This window comes from Myiozetetes cayanensis, unplaced genomic scaffold (assembly GCF_022539395.1).
Source record: "Myiozetetes cayanensis isolate MyiCay16 unplaced genomic scaffold, myiCay2020 scf5-8, whole genome shotgun sequence".
Taxonomy (NCBI): Eukaryota; Metazoa; Chordata; class Aves; order Passeriformes; family Tyrannidae; genus Myiozetetes; species Myiozetetes cayanensis.
Genome location: NW_026087742.1, coordinates 102003999 through 102020228, shown reverse-complemented (window position 1 = coordinate 102020228; position 16230 = coordinate 102003999). Strand labels below are relative to the sequence as shown.

The 16230-nt window shown below is 37.6% G+C and overlaps 1 protein-coding gene across 6 annotated transcripts in view; it reads left to right on the top strand.

The window, feature by feature from the left end:
* BCLAF3 (BCLAF1 and THRAP3 family member 3) overlaps nt 1-16230 on the top strand; it is a 57064-nt gene that overhangs the window by 6187 nt on the left and 34647 nt on the right. For all 6 annotated transcript variants that reach the window (XM_050332553.1, XM_050332551.1, XM_050332548.1 and 3 more), the window contains 9 exons: nt 1642-1713; nt 3672-4250; nt 4595-5260; nt 7310-7488; nt 8160-8274; nt 8470-8533; nt 9392-9510; nt 11363-11477; nt 15065-15160. In XM_050332553.1, the coding sequence (XP_050188510.1) occupies nt 1673-1713; nt 3672-4250; nt 4595-5260; nt 7310-7488; nt 8160-8274; nt 8470-8533; nt 9392-9510; nt 11363-11477; nt 15065-15160 (1974 nt within the window). In that variant the 5' untranslated portion in view covers nt 1642-1672. The remainder of the gene's footprint in view (nt 1-1641; nt 1714-3671; nt 4251-4594; nt 5261-7309; nt 7489-8159; nt 8275-8469; nt 8534-9391; nt 9511-11362; nt 11478-15064; nt 15161-16230) is intronic.

Here is a 16230-nt window from a genome sequence, read left to right as displayed (position 1 = left end):
AACTTTGTACTTTATCACGTGGAATGATCCATTGTGGAGCAAATAACCTCATGGTGAACAGGAGAGTTTTGAGATTTTTAAAAAATTCCAGAGGTTTTTCTCCAGGACTAAGCTAATGCTATGTGATGCAAATAAATGTCTGGTTAGCTTACTGTGCAACTCAGTGAGAACTTTCCAGAATCACTCTGAAATATAGGAGGTGGCTTATCTAACATCCACCTGTGGGGTAGGCATAAGAAATATGCTGTACATTCTTCTCTTAGGATACTGTTGTTTCAGCCATGAGTTACTCATACAAAAAAAATCAAATATAGCAAAGAATTAAACTTTATTTGACCAAGTAGTGGCATGGGGTGGAATGTGTGTGGCACTGGGTCAGACGTGGGTGCACAATAGTTCAGGTAGTGTCCTAAAGCTTTCTTCTCCCCTTTCAGTTTCAGTTCTTCAGGTAAAAGATTTAGTTAAAGAAATTATTTGAACACTGGGAGTATCAGAAAGGCCATGCTTGGCCAGCTCAGACTAGTTTTCTGTCTCCGTGAGTGTCTGAGCAAATAATTACAGAAAATACCAGAGCACTTAGAGAGTGACCTTGACCTGGGCGTATTCCTCAGTTTCAAGTGATTGGTTGTTCATTAATTTTAGAGCTGTTGATGGACCTGCTTTTGTATCTGTTTATATTTCTGCCCTTTACTGCATCTTGTGGCAATTGCAAGGTATGGGTATGTGGTCCAAATTGCAGTTTTTAACCAGTTAGCCAATAATTTCACTCTGCTTTAATCCTTTGTGTTTGCTAAATAATGAATAATGCTTTCATTCCTTTTCACCACTCACATTACTGGTGAGTTGGTATATACTTTCATCACTTGTTTTCCAAGGTCCCAATATCTTTTTGCAAAGAAGAGCTAAAGGGCAGATTGCACTGATATTGTTCTCATTGTTCTGTAGCTTTTATGAGAAGGGATGCCCAGAGCTACTTTCAGGAGTCAGGAGCAGCACTTTGTCATAGTGCATCCATTGTATATTTAAATATGTGTCCAGGTAGTAGGTTATTAGCAGGTGAAGTATAAAAATGAAAAGTGACGTTTTCTATATGCTTGTATTTGGATGAAATATGTGATGATCTAGCAGTTAAGATTTGATAGAGCAGTTAAAGCTTACAGGAGGTCTGTAACCATATAAAAATATTGGTGTATATTAAAAATTTGAAATAAAAAATATATATAGAATTCAGAATATAACTTGATGCAAACCCTTTTTTTTCCCACAAATTTGATTTTTAAAGCTGTCTATTTCTCCTCTATCATCTACAGCATTCAACACATACTAACAACCACAGCAATTTTTCAGTTGCTGCAACTTGCTTATGAGTTTATTAACATTTAAAAGTAGGGTGAATAGATGGTGAGAAAAATGGAACAATGATCAAATATTTAAATCTTTATAAAGAAAATAAGATAAGCAATTAGGAGAAAAAAACCCAACTACTTGCCTTAAAATGGGTATTAGAGGTTTACCTGTTAAGTAAAACGTCCTAAAATTATGCCTCACCCCAACTTTGAAGCATCTAATACTACACTTGTTAAAAACAACCACTCCTGTTGCAATTTGTCATCAAACTAGTAAATTGTATCATTTTTACAGCTTCAAGAAACTCATAAACACGTGACAGAAGATGACAAGATCTAGATCAAGATCACCACGATGGAAACCAAGGTAGATATCTAGAACTTGTGTTCTGAAATGTAGGTCTCTATGAAGATTTATAGATAGGACCTGAAAATTACATACAGAATTGCAATTTGTAAAATGTATTTTGTAAATTATAATCTGTTTTCCAAGCTCAACACCTTCTACAGTGTTTTTCCAGCTCACAGTTTGATGATGATGATATTTATTAAGCTGGAGGTGTTAAGTTTTTGCAGTCTGTCAAGAACCTTGTTCACCTTCCATGTTTTGGGATTTAGAACTACCTTAAGCACAAAATTGAAGCACCAAACTATTTAAGGTTATTTTTACTCAAGCACTACCTTGTGCATTTAAATGTCTGTAACTTGCTCTTGGTTTACAGGGAGGGGCTGTTGAAAAAAATGAATTAGTTTGTTGTTTTGGTTTTTCCTAAACTTCTTAGTTCAAACGCTTTGGGCTTTCTGAGGTTTGGGGGCTCAACTGCAAACTGATCTTTAGCACAGTCAAACATGCCTTGCAGCATAACACAAACTGGAAACACGGGAGTCAGTGCCCTTCTCCTTGGACATTAGCCTAGTAACATGTTATTGATGTCACCAGAATAACATCCAGCTTACTTTGTGCTGTTAGTTACCTGCCTAATGTGTAAGGCTTCCAGTGCAAATTCAAGGTGCTAAAACTAGGAGGTTAGAATACAATTTTGAGCTTTTGAGAGCTCAAAAGTACTTTTCTGCTGGTTTCAGGAACAGACTAAGTTGGGATGAACAAGACTGGGAGAGTTTGGATAATGGAGAAAAATGTGTGGGTTTTCTAATTTGTTTCTTTGTTTTTAAAAAGAGAAACCCTATCCATGTCCATACTAGATTGATAGTTGTGAATATGTCCTTTGAGTAAGAGCAGGGAGGAATGCCCCAGCTCTCACTAAAATGCAAGCCATAACCAGACCAACATGGGACAGCAACCGCAGTACGGGTGCTATTGGAAGTCAGCCATTATGTTTTTAGGAAGGTCTGTGGTTCTGAGACTGAACTCATTTGCAGAAATGGAGCAAACAGTTCTGCCAAATTGTACATTTGCAATATGTGTACAAAGCAAGTGACTTCCTTGATTTTTTTTTTCCTACTTGCATTTTTTGGTGTTTTCCGTAAAGAGTGTGTTGAGAGAGTGCAGTGAATGCTTGAATACAGGCAGAACTGTTATGTCTGGGATTACTTTCTGGTTCTTGCTAATGGCTTGTGCTGCTTTTTCTTTATTTAAGCAGATTTTGGCTAAAACCTCCTAGCAGGTTGCCCTTGTTTTTGTAAGTGTAGGTGAAAATGCTAAGCAGAGTGATGCAATTAAATCTTTAATAGCAAAAGCTGCAGTAAGTGTGGAAGTGCATATGTATACATGTGTGAACATGTACATACAATTACTCAAAAAGACCTAAGCATTTTCTTGAAATTTGGTCTTTTCTGTAGGAAAAAGCCTACCTGTATGACATTTTAAATAGAATATTTTATAATGTTTTCAGTAAGCTTTGGGGGTTGTTTTGACATGCGAAGAAAACCTGAAAAGGCATTTTTCCTCTTTTTAAGTTTCTTTATATACTGTTTTTCCTTCCTCTTTTTTCTCTTGGCACTGAGAAAGATAAAGGAATAAGCTTGAGAAGTGTGAAAATATGATTAACAGTTGTTTTCAATGTAGTGGAAACTTCATATATATGAAATTATTTTAAGTTTTAAATTAAAAACTTTGAAGAGACAAAAATGATTGACTTACTGCTATTTCGAGTGGGTATCTTTACTATGAAAACTTTCAACACAGTAAAAGTAAGCTTGCTGCTTTAGCCAAGAAAATGTCACTTTGCATATCCTGGATTTAAATTTTTTACAAGTTGGTTAAAATTGTCTACTAAACTCTACTTCCTTAGGGAATAGGTGTTCTCATTAAGAAGATGATTCAATTTTATGGACTACTGAAAGTGGATTTTATTTTTGCTCTAGGTCCTTATCTCCAGCATTTAGGAGTCCAGAGCACCATAGGCAAAGGCATGCTCATATTAATTATGACTGTGAATATAAAAGCTTCCGTAAGGACCCAAAGAAACCCATGCCTTGGAGAACAGAAGATGAAAAATATGGACAAAGCAATTCCAGGTTTGCACCTCATGGAAATAACCATCAGAGAATATATGAACGTAGGTCACCTTCACCAAACCTGAAAAGAATTCCCATGGAAGATGCTTACAGTCATAAGCCCTACAGAACACATTCATCTGAAAGAACTGAAAGCAATAGGAGATGCCAGTTACCACCAAAATACTCGGAAATAGCTTATAAGGAGCATGATCGTCCATTTTACCAACACAAAATGGAGGACAGATATGTGTTTGATCACTACAGAGTCACTGGAAACGAGAAAGGAATGAAGCCTTTTCATAGACCATTAGGGTCTTCATGTAAACTTGAAAGAAAATGGCATGAAGATGATTTGAGGCACCAGAGGTTACATGAAGAGAAGTATGGTCAGTCACCCAGAAGAGTTTCTGATGAATTTACGGCAAGGAGCTCTTTACAGAAGAGGTATAGGAATAAAATAATTAAACCCTGGGTATTTTGGTGTAAAGCCTCAAGTGAAAGTCTGTTTTCATTATAGTTGAAGATATCCACCTTGAAACACGTTGGCCACTTTGTAGTTTAATTATGGGCGACTGGTATTAGTGAAGTGTTTGTCTTTTAAGTAAATCGTATTGCTGGCTGTAGTAATGAGAGGATAATATTTCCCTCTTAAGAGCCCCTGCACATCTGTACCTTGGCGTGAGGGATTTTGGGTTAACTTGCCACGCATTCTGCTGTCCAGCATTCTGCACGTATAAGTTCTCGCTTTCTTCTCTAGTGCAAGTGTAAATTGCTTTATGTCAACACAGGTATCCTGAAGATCACGATTACAGAGAATATGGGCACACGTCTAAAAGGGCTAAGGAAATGGAGAGGTATGACGGTGGAGAAGTAGCAAGAAATTCCAAGTGGAAGCAAGAACGTTCTTTTCCACCCTACCAAGAAAAGGAGGAGCAAAGATACCCGGGTGCCCAGTCCCACCGGTCGGCTGAAAGGGAGTACGTGGGGGGTTCTGTCACAAAGATAGCCTATGAGTACAGTCACAAACGGCGCAGGCATCCGGAGGGGGAAAAGCCTTTTCCGGGCGATAGAGCTCAGAAGTACGCGAAGCAGGAGGAGCAGAAATACGGTTCTTCCAAAGGTGCCCGGAATAGCAAAGAGTTAGAGTACTTTAGTGGTGGAAGAGCGAGGCGGACTGAAGAAGGACACGCCGAAGTACCTGTTAAATATAGCTCAAAGAAGGGCTGCGATGCCTGTGTTAACTCTCCCAAAACGGATGTTGAGCCGAGATCTTTTAAAAACAAACCGAATGAAAGAGTAAGGAAAGACGGGGAATTGAGGAAAAACGTAGATTCCTCCAATAGCCAGCGTGATTCAAGTCATACTGTTTCAGATGTGAAAGTGTCAGATGTCAACTGTATGAGGGAACATCTCACAATCAAAGTGGATCTGAAGAAAATGGTGACCAAGTACAGGTATTGGTTTCCCCTCTCCTCTTCTTTCTTCTGATTTCTTTATGGTTTATGGGGATTGGAGGAAAGCACGGTTTCTTTAGGAAGTAACAGGACAAACTAAAATTGTACTTCTTTTGGTTTTATTTCTTTTAAAAATGTTAATTTGCCCAGACTGAAAAGTTACCTATTAAACCTCTTATTAGACAAAAAAATTAAACCAACCAACAAACGAAAACCAAACAACAAAACTTCCCTGATCAAGATCTCAAGTTCAGTAAAACTGTCATAAATGAGAGATCCCTGACTTGTCACTTATTTTTGTAAAAAAGTGACAACCTGTTGAGGCATCAACTGCAAAGCAGTAGAGTCTGCTTGTGTCTATCTTCTGTGCAATACTTGTGGTTGCATTTAGCATTTCTCATGCTAGCTGAAACAGAAAAAAAAGTGGTAATACTATGAAACTTTAGATGATGAGTATGTGGTAGAGAGTAAGCAGTTTGGTTTTGTTAGATTTTTTGCAGGTTTTTTTTCTGGTTTGTTGCCTTGCTATTGCAGGCCAGAACATCCTATATTGATAGTAATTGCTTTTGGAAGAGATTACCTTCCTTTCCAAAATGATCAGCCTTCATTTTAAAGGTATTTTGTCTCTTGTCCCAAATAAAACATCTGTATCAATATTTTTCCCTTTCCACTGTTTCAGAAATATGTAATACAGTGGAGGGTTACAAAGACAAGTTACTGCACATAAGGGGCTAATATTAAAGACTGAGGAAAGGAAAATGGAGTAATGCCCACTCCCACCCTCAGGCCAGGACAAGCATTTAACTTCCTGAATGATAATGAGAGGAAGATTGTTGTTGGGTTTTGTTGCAAACCCACAGGACGATTCTTGTGTCTGGTAGCCTCTTGCTGCTGTTTTTGAAGGTCATACACAATGCACATGGTAATTGTTTGCAGACTAAAGAAACTACTGCATTGATTGCAGTTAATTTTATGTGTGGAAGGTTTGCTTCTGCAGCCAGAAATCCTAAGTGTTTTATTTTTTTAAGAACATTAGATTTAAAGAAGCTGATGAATGGGGATGTTCATGCTACCTACTTTAGGCATTTAAGAAACACCTGACTTGAAATGACTGAGCCAAGAAGAATAGTTTCTTTATAAACCTGGGGAGCAGGTAGATAATTCAAATCATCTACAGCTGAGGTTGTTTGGATTCCCTCTTGCATGCATTTATTTCCAGTTTACTGGGGGCAGATAAATGCACCTGCTAGAGGCTATTTCTGATACAATTTTTATATATAACTCTAGTCTTGTAGGCTTCTTATACAGGATGGGCAGGCACGTAATCGTTGCAGAATGCACCGTTAACAGTCTTCATCCTAAAAGCTTTTACATGGCCTCTGAGTCCTCAGCATATCTTTTGGAATGACAAGCATTTTCCTTGCAACAAGAACAGCAGGATTTTAGAAGTGTTGACTTTCTTGTCAAAATAATGTTTAAGCAGCAGTGCGACCATTTGGGGTGTAAACTCCTTTAGAATGAGTAAAAAATTTACAAAAAGATGCTAAACACGTTCTTAAATTCACACGTTGCTCCTGGAGCAGTTTTGCTGCTGTTTCACTGGGCTCAAGTGATAATTCAGTTCCCAAAGATGAGAGATTAAAAAAAAAAAAATCTCTGAACTGTTCTTGAAAATTGCCTGGTAACTCCTTATAAACAAAGACATGGGCATAATTGCCTTCCAGAATTATACTAAAGAGATACATCAGGATCTTCATTTGCCTATATTTGATAATCTAGATGACTTAACTTTAAAATTCACAAGTTTGGTACTTCACACTTCACAGAAACAAAGATTCCTGAGAGTGAAGTCATCTCTTTGTATTTTATTAAGAAATTTTCTTCCTTATGAATTTTTTAATTAAAAGGAGGAACAAAATGAGATTTTATTTAATCTCATTTATTCCTAAAATGAACTTCTTAATCAATTATTTTGTTCTACTTGTCTATTTCAAGTTTTCAGATGTAGATATTAACTTTAAAATAATTCACTCTAACTTTTCGTTCTAGGACTACTTCCAGTCATACTACAGAGAGACAGATATCCCACGATCTGGCTGCTGTTGGTAGGAAAAATGAGAATTTTCATCCCGTGTTTGAGCACATGGAATCTGTAACACAAAATGTTGAAAAGGACCCATCAAAAGAATTTACTCAGGAAATAATCACAATTATTCATCAAGTTAAAGGTGGCTGTAATATTTAGAGTATATGTATGTGTTTATGTATATATGATTATTAAACCCAAATCTGTTGGTTTGGATATGATGTCCTTGTAAGTTCAGGCATTTGCCTTTGGCTTCATTTGTATTTTGGCTTCATTCAGTTGTGTAAGGAAAATGTAGGTTGAGGATTTAAAGTAGCTGGGTGGAGAACAACTGTAAGAAGGTCTCAGGCCCTAACTGAGGCATTATCGTGGAGTGTTAAAGTCAAAACGATTTTATACTAGTACATGAGAATAACCTGCTGGTTTAGGAAAAGAGAAAAAAAAAGGAGTTTTGCTGTAGCCACGATTTTCTAGTTATATGTAGTTCCTTTAATTTTTCAGATTAGTGTTCAGACTGCATCATGCTCAGTGTTGAACATTATAGATTCTAGTAATTTGGGTAGTACCATCATAGAGCTGATGATTAGTTAGCTTTCTGTTGAGTTTAATCTTATTAAGTAAGAAGAATGTCTAAGTAGGGCTGGCCTGATCTTTCATTTGTGAATGTTAAACTGAAAGTGGAAATACTTTGAAATTCCACTTCAGTAAAGTTGTCATGGTATCCTTAAGAATTAATCTTTTAAAAGATAGATTTTCCTACTGTGCATTACAAATACAACAAATAACATTCTTGTATTTAATATCTCTTCACAGCAAATTATTTTGCATCTCCTGACATTACTCTACATGAACGGTTCTCAAAAATTCAGGATAAACCGAGTACAAATACGAATGAAGTGAAAATACATTTGGATCCAGAAATTCACAGGTAATGGTTGAACTTTGTGTCTTAATTTATTTGCATTAAGTTAATTAATCTTTGGCAGACTTTACACAATGTGAAGTGTTTCTATTCACTGGCTAATGCACCTGCCCATATTCTTTAAAGCCTTCTGTAGTTGGTCAGTAATGCTTTTGCTTTTATAATGATGGCATTTTTTTATATAATATTTTTGTGTTCCAGGAGAATTGACATGTCTCTAGCAGAACTCCAGAACAAACGAACTCTGCCATCTGAATCTCCCCAGGTATCTTGATTGCTTAACTTTTTTGGCAAACAGTAAGTTAAAATGTTATACGTGTAAGCAACATTTCCCCCTTGCTATTGGTCCATAATTTTTACATGCTTTGAAGACTACCAGTAATTCTGAGTATTTTGAGAAAAATGCACACCTGAGCATGTGTGCTGCAAGTACATTGTGTTCACTGACAAGTAAAATGCAGAGATGTTCTCCAGAGTAGCTGGAGTGTGGCTATTCCTGCTGCTTGAACTGTCTGATTTTTAAGCAGTGTAAATACTAAGTCTGTGACTGACATGTGGTTCTTGCTTTCCCTCTAAGATTACAAAAAGCCTTAATATTTCTTCTACCCTACTGTTAGAATGACCCGACATCCACATAGCTCCTCAGAATGCTGTTTTATCCCATGCTTTCATCTGGGGTCATAAGATTTTCTGTCTTCCTCTTTCAAACTGTGCCTACTGTGATTTAGTTACCACTTCCTTTCTGTAGTACAAGTGTGCAGAGATTCAACTTAATTAAGGCTAGTAGAACTTCTTTAGATTTACTAAAATTTATGTGAATATTTATGCCTTGGAAACTCCGTGCAGAATTCCAGTGCTCCATTCACTGTTGCTTGGAAACTTGTAAAAAAGGCAGATAGTGCAAGAAAGGGTAATTGTTTAGGAGTAGCTGTTACTGTCTTAGACTTTGGATCTGTTACTGTTTTAGACTTTGGATCCCCGTGTTGATGTGGACCTGTCCTATGTGCAGACAGTTGATCTGTGTTAACAAAGTTAGGTACAGGGTGCTGCCCCTGAGGAGCAGAACCAGGTCGGTTTTTAGTTCATACCACCTAACTTGGCTTCAACCTTTCCTTTTAACTAGAGCATTGTAAGAGTGTTAGAAGATCCAAATGATCTACGGTATGATATAGAAAGGAGAAGAAAAGAGAGGTTGAAGAATGAAGATGAGAGAGTCTTTCATGTAGATGGTGTAACGCCAAGGTAATTAGCAACTCATTTTGTTGGCTAAAGCCTGTAGTTCTCTTATGTGTTCATTTTTGGAGCCTTACACAGTTATGTTCACACTTGTGATTCTTTTCCGTAGTTTGGCCTTAGAAAGTTTGAGTGGGACTGAAATTCAGCAGACATACATTGCAGACTACTGTAATGAAGTGTTACCTTGAAAGATGTTAAACTGCATTGAGAAAAAATGAAAAGCAAGCCCAAACTGTAGCACTAAATGGGAAGAGGAGAGGAAATTAAAGATGGTTAACTATTTTTAAACTCCTTGATGTGCCGTATAACAACATTCTCCTGGTATTTTGTAGTTTCATAAAAGCATTCTAGGATGAATACATTATTGTGTTGCCCTGGTGGAATGTGGAATACCAACAAATAATTGGAATTTTTCTGATTCCTGGAGAATTTGAAAAGTTGGAATTCTGGAATAGTGTTTTATTGCTGTGAATTCCTCCAGCAGCTTCGTTAAAGTTGTTTGCCCCAGAGGTGTTTGCTAACCTCAGTCATCCTGTTCTGCTTTTGATGTTGTGAGATTTGACTTGAGAGAGGGACTTGTTTGTGTTAGCAGAAATGTTGATTAAAGCACTGCCACAGTAATGAAATGTATCCACACTGTAGTCATGACTTGCAGATTGCTCCTAATGTGCTGCTCTTTGTTAATTTTAAATGCAGTCTATAATGGCAACTAATGGCCATACACACATTTGGAAAAACTGACTTGTGAAGCTGCAGAAGTAACTTCTTGTATTTGAGATTCTTCAGACCAAAAAAGTTAAGGTTAGCAAGTGAAGGAAAAACTCCCCTGGATTTGTTTTCACGTAGCCCTTTACATACGTGGGGCTATATCTTCAGTGTATGTTTGGCCTAGTTTTCTGGAAAGGCTTTTTTTTTTCCTTTCTTTCTTTTTTTGCCAGTTACACAGTTACTGTCCTGCTTATCTTTTGTCTATGTGCTCAAAGTCAGAAGTGCACAATTCCCTACTAAGTGTGGCTGTTCTGGAGTTTGACATGAGGAGGGTTATGCTGTCAGGGTAATTCAGGCTGAGGTCAGTAATGGCATCTCAGAATTTTCCTGACCTTGAGGGGTTTTAACAGCTCACGTGAGATACTGGTGATGCCTATGAGCTTATGCAGTGTGCCTCTATTTTTTTCCTTAGTAATTTATTTTTCAGCAAGGTAAACTGTTGTCTTTTTTGTTTGTTTGTTTCATAAAATATGAGTTTTGACTCTGGGGGTTACTTTTCCTGGTAAATGTTTTATTTAGACACAGATGCATCTATACTAGCAATAGGCTCAGTAAAAAAAAGAAAAAAACCCAAGAACAACCAAACGCCATAAAAACAAGCAAGCAAAAGTTTAAATCCAGAATAAACTGCTTGCTGCTGATGAAACTGGAGTCTGTAGCTATTTATCTGAGCTTCTGTCGTATTGGGGGTGTCATGAAATGGCAAGTTCTGTACAGCTTTACAGCTCTAGTGGTGTGAAGGGGCTGAAGTGCAAAAAGCGTTTCCACCAGTGGGGGGCAGCAGTGACTCGCCGAGAGGGCTGAGCCAGGGAAAGCCTGACTTCCATAGCCAGAATTTCAGGAAGCAGAGCACCTCTGCCAATTTGTCATTGCAGAAAAGAATACAGATTGCTGTATAATTCTGTGGAATTCGAGCCTGGACTAGTAATTTGTCGAATGTCCTAGGAAAAAAATTACTTAAAAACTGCCACTCTGCATTTGTAATATAGTTGCCAGAATAAGCTAATTTAAAATACAAGGTGTTGACATGCCATGGCTTTACATATTTACTGTTCTCTCTCTTTTTCCCTCTCTCTCTCCTACGCATCAGGAACCAGCAAAGCTGCAGTCTTTCAAAGTTACAGACCTCTCAACTTGATGTCTTCCAAAAGCCTATGAGGTTCATTAAGCCAGCTTTCAGGAAATTTATTGGGAGACCTCATCTGGTAAGTCTAAATATAGAAATAGTAGCTTCTGCACTGTTGATGTATAATTTTTTTTTTCCTGATTTGTCTGTGCTGATGTAAATTTAACAATCTCTGTTTTGCCCTTTTAAATTTCAAGTGAGGCTTTATTATCTTCCATCTGTGCTCGACAATAAAAATACTCATAATTTCACAGCTCTAGTGTGAGAGTACTTCCTCAGGTATTTGTTGGAGCAGAGATTAATACAAGTGAGCTAAAAACACGTTGCTACCACTATTTTTCATTCTGTAAAAGAAATTTGCTTCTAGTATCATAATTCTTCCACTTAATGGTGGAACATCTACATGGTAAAATAGAAAGCCTTGTTATTGAGCAGGTAATCTGAGGTAATATTAAATAGCTTTGAAAAAAAGAGTACTCTCCTGCATTCTAGTTATCAGTGGTTGGAAGGGAAAGTCTGGATCTTGAGTAGGTGGTATTGTTACTGAAACAGTGTTTCTCCTCGTTATGATTAAAGTTATGGAAAGCACTTATTTTAAATAAAAATGAGGAGCAAACCACATAATGAGAAGTGTCTGAAATAATGTTCCTGAGGATGGAATGTTAATGAATGGAATATCTTATATTTGTTGATATTGCATTTATGAAACCTAGTTTTGGACAATTAGTCTTTCTTAGTCTATCTTTCTGTGGTGTATTTTAATACTGAAATGGGCAAGACAGTTATATTAGGTTCAGTGGAAATAAACTTGTCTGTTTTGGAAAATTCCTTCTAAATAAATGCAGTCATTTCCAGTTGTTTGTGCTTGTCTAACTTGGGCAACTGGTGAGACTAGAAAAGCTTTATTAATGTGTGCAGTATAATTCTAAATATTTTTTTTCTTTCTGATGGCTGCAAAATAAAGAGGATAAATTGTCATTCTTTACACACTGTAACTAATACCCTATGGACAGGGTTCCAGAAGCCCATGAAACTTTTCTGAGGTGCATCAACAGTAGCTTTTATGTAGTCAATTCTGGAACGTAGCTGCCTTGCAGATACAACAGTGGCTCTTTCAGTGTAAAGGAATGCAAGTTTTTAATGGTAAAAAATTACTACTTACTCATGACTAAGATTAAAGTCTCAAAAAGCAAGTAGTAACTGCTCATTAAGTAACTGTATTGTGTCTGGTTGAGATGGAGTTAATTTTCCCTCCAGCAGCCCCCACAGTGCTGTGGTTTGCACTGGTAGGCAGGAAGGTGTTGGTAACACAGCAGTGTTTTCATTACTGCTGGGCAGTGCTCCACAACATCCAGGGTGCCTCTCCCACATCCCCCTCACCTACTAGGCTGGGGGTGGACAAGATCTTGTGGACACAGCCAGGACAGCTGACCCAAACTGACCATATGACATCTGCTCAGCAGTATGAGCTCAGAGAAAGGAAGGATGCATGGGGAGAAATTGGTTATTATGACGTTTGTCCTGTGGAGCAACCACTGTGGTTACTGACGCCCTTCTTCCTGGGAAGAGGATGGATGTTGCCTGCTGATGGGAAGTAGAGAATAAATCTGTTGTTTCCCTTTGCTTCTGCTTGCAGTCTTTGCTTTTGCTTTATTGAACTCCCTTCTTGACCCATGAGTTTTTTAAAATTTTTTTTTCTCCCTCCCTGCCCTGCTGAGGAGGGGAATGATAGAGCTGCTTGGTGGGCACGTGGCATCCCAACAAAGTCAACCCACCAGAGTAATTCCAATACAAAGGAGATTAGTTTGAAATAGACAGTGAGTTATTGTTAAATGTCCTGAAGATTCAGGAAGATTGCATTTTCATACTTAATAGTGAACTGCAAACATGCAGGTTTTAGGAAGTCCTGCACTGCAGTAAGGAGTTGTTCCCTTTGGAACAACAGTAGCTGTGAAAGCATGGCCAGTACAAATGCAAGGCATCCTAAAGAAGAAATGACTCTTCATGGCCAGCTATGCAGAGGCTGCTTTGCAGACAAGTGGGAAAAAAAATTCTCAAAATATAACATTTGTGATGTTAATATCCAGTAATTGGGGATTGACCTTAAACTTGAAAAGAACTTACGTCTTAAAGGTACGATTGTCTGTCTAACACTGATTGTAAAAAGTGTCTATCTGGCCTTGTACTCTACTGACAAAATGAGGATAGCTAAAGAGGGAAGTAGAAAATCAGAACAAATACTTTTTTTTTTTAATTTAAAACCTCTGTTTTAGGAAGTTTCTGAGAAGTAGGTTGCTGTATCTTTGCATGAAGTAGTTCTAATGTTTGGGTTTCCATGAGTGTACTTTAGTCTTGAGGAAGGTGAGAGTGGGAAAGGCTGTATCCACAGCTAGTTAAAGCATGCTTTAATTTCTAGAGGTTTATTTGTAACTGTAACCAGGAAATTTCTTGAATACTTTTTTTCATCTTGACGAATTCCCAGCTTTAAAGCTAATTTGATTTTGTGGAGTGTCTTCATATACTTAGAATAAGAAGAGAGTTGCAAATTTCCTGTTTTCCCTATTTAATTTTAATTTTCCATACCTTTTTCTTGAAAAAACCACTTTGACCTCACTCCTTAAATTTTTTCTTCCTCTCATTTTCTGTTCTCCGAATCCCTTCTTGTCAAGGCATTGTAAGAAGCTAAATAGTTGAGTTGTAGATATTCGTATAGTCTAAAACAAGAAAGGAAAAAAAAACCCAAACTAAATCCTGGTTTAAAGTTAACTTGGATTCTGACACCATTCTGTTATGTTTATACACCCCCACCCCCTCAATTAGTAACAGTGTTCTTGGAGAGTTTTAGTAGTTTGTTAGTGAACAGAAGTTCTGTGAACAGTAAAATATGCATTTGCATTTGTTATTAGGTGTTAGTATATATTAAATATTTCAGGACAGTTCTCTTCTTAGGTTCTTTTAAAAATATATTTCAAGCTCCCAAAGTCCAGTTTCTCAAAGGAAATTTTAGCAGCATTGGAATGCTTCTGTGCAAGAATGGAACATAAAAAAAATTGATACGATTGCTAAGGGTGCATCAGTAAGTCCGTTCTGTCTGCATTAGATGACTTTAATGCAGTATATGCCAGTGCTTCTGTAAATATTTATGATCCTACTCAATGATGGAAGAGAACAACATCCTCTGGAGGGGGCTGTCATAGGGAAAGCTGGAAAAGGGCCAAAATGCACAGGTAGGTCAGTGGCTGGAGTGCTCTGTTTTAGGCCACCATGGCTGTTTGGCTGCAGCTGTTGAGGGTGTTGACACAATTTCAATGCCAGTTGTCTGTGTGACTTGCTTTTGAAATTGTCTGGTTTTCTGTGGTGGGCAGGTAATCCTCAGATGCTCTCCTGAAACACAGAGTTAAAAGTAGAATTTTTAAAGTACCAATATAACATGCTATACAATTGTTTGGTTGTTGTGGAGGTGACTACACTAACAGTGTGTGGCTCTGCCATCCCCTTCAGCTAGCCTGCACTGTGCTCCTGATACACCGTTTCTTCAAACAGCGTCATTGTGTCAAACGCTGTAAGACTGAAAATGTGGCAATATTTTTAGTATAACCTGAACATTTTTTATTTTTCTCTTGAATAACTTAGTAACCTTAAACTATAACTCTGTTTTCCTACTAGAATTCTTACTATTCTTCAAAACCAAGTGATGCTTACCCTCCCAGACGCATTAGAGGATACCTTGAAAACGCAGGACCCATCAGAAGGCACTTTAAGGTACAGATCAGCTTTTATTAGTTGTTTGTACATAAACGGTGCACGAACCTGTTGAGTTTAGTAACAGGGGACACACTTTTGAAGGTATTAAATGCCATGCAAAATAGTGTCATCATAGCTGAATTGTCTCCATTGGAATAATGGGAGGCTTAGCTTTTGGTAAGTAAGAGGGTTGGCAGTGGATTGAGCAGGGTTGTCCAGTATTGTGTCCCTGCAGTTGAAATTAATAAGATAACTGCAAAGTTGAGAATGAGAATTGCAGAAATTGAGCAGTGACTAGAAAGCTCATCTATCAAAAAAACCCAAGCTGCTCAGCTTTCTTTCCTTCACGTGACAAGCCCAGAGTATTTCCGAAGACTGGAAGACAGAAGTTATTACTTTCAGAACTGTATTACTAACCCATTCAGACCGGGATTTCTGGGGAGCTAATCTCTTGTGGGTACCTTGTGTACTGCTAGCTATGCATAAAAAAGATTGAAGGAAGTGAAGTTTTATTCTCAGGGCTTTAAGATGTTAAAGGGGTGGGCAGCTACTTTCTGGGGTAGTGCAATGGCTTTCTAAGGCCTTTTGATTGCAAAATCTGTCCTGGGTTCAGCAGAAAAACAAAACACTCTTCCTCTTCTTCTAACAGTGAAATGATATGTATGGGTCCAGTTAGAGCTGTTTATGTAAGAAGTAATAATCAAATCTAGAACAACTTACACTAATTTTCTACCTTAAAATTACCCCTACTTTTTTAACAGGTGTTTTCTCAGGAGTAAAATAATACACAGAATAGGTAGTCATCTTTCCTGTTTTGTAGACAGTGAGGTTGAAGTAAAATTTTAATGGCTAAGTAACTGTAATTTTTGGATGAAACTTTGAAGGGGAGAGTCAGTATAGGTTATGTGGCTTGGTGTGTGTGTGTGTTGGGTTTTTTTGTTGTTGTTATGTTTGATTTTACTTCTCTCCCCCCCCAGCTAAACGTAACAGCTGTAGCATAAACAAGCTTTTAGGCTCTCCTATTTAGGTGTGCATTGCCAGTCACTCTTAGATAGCTAAGCTAGTAGTAGCAAAAAATGCTGTCTTTA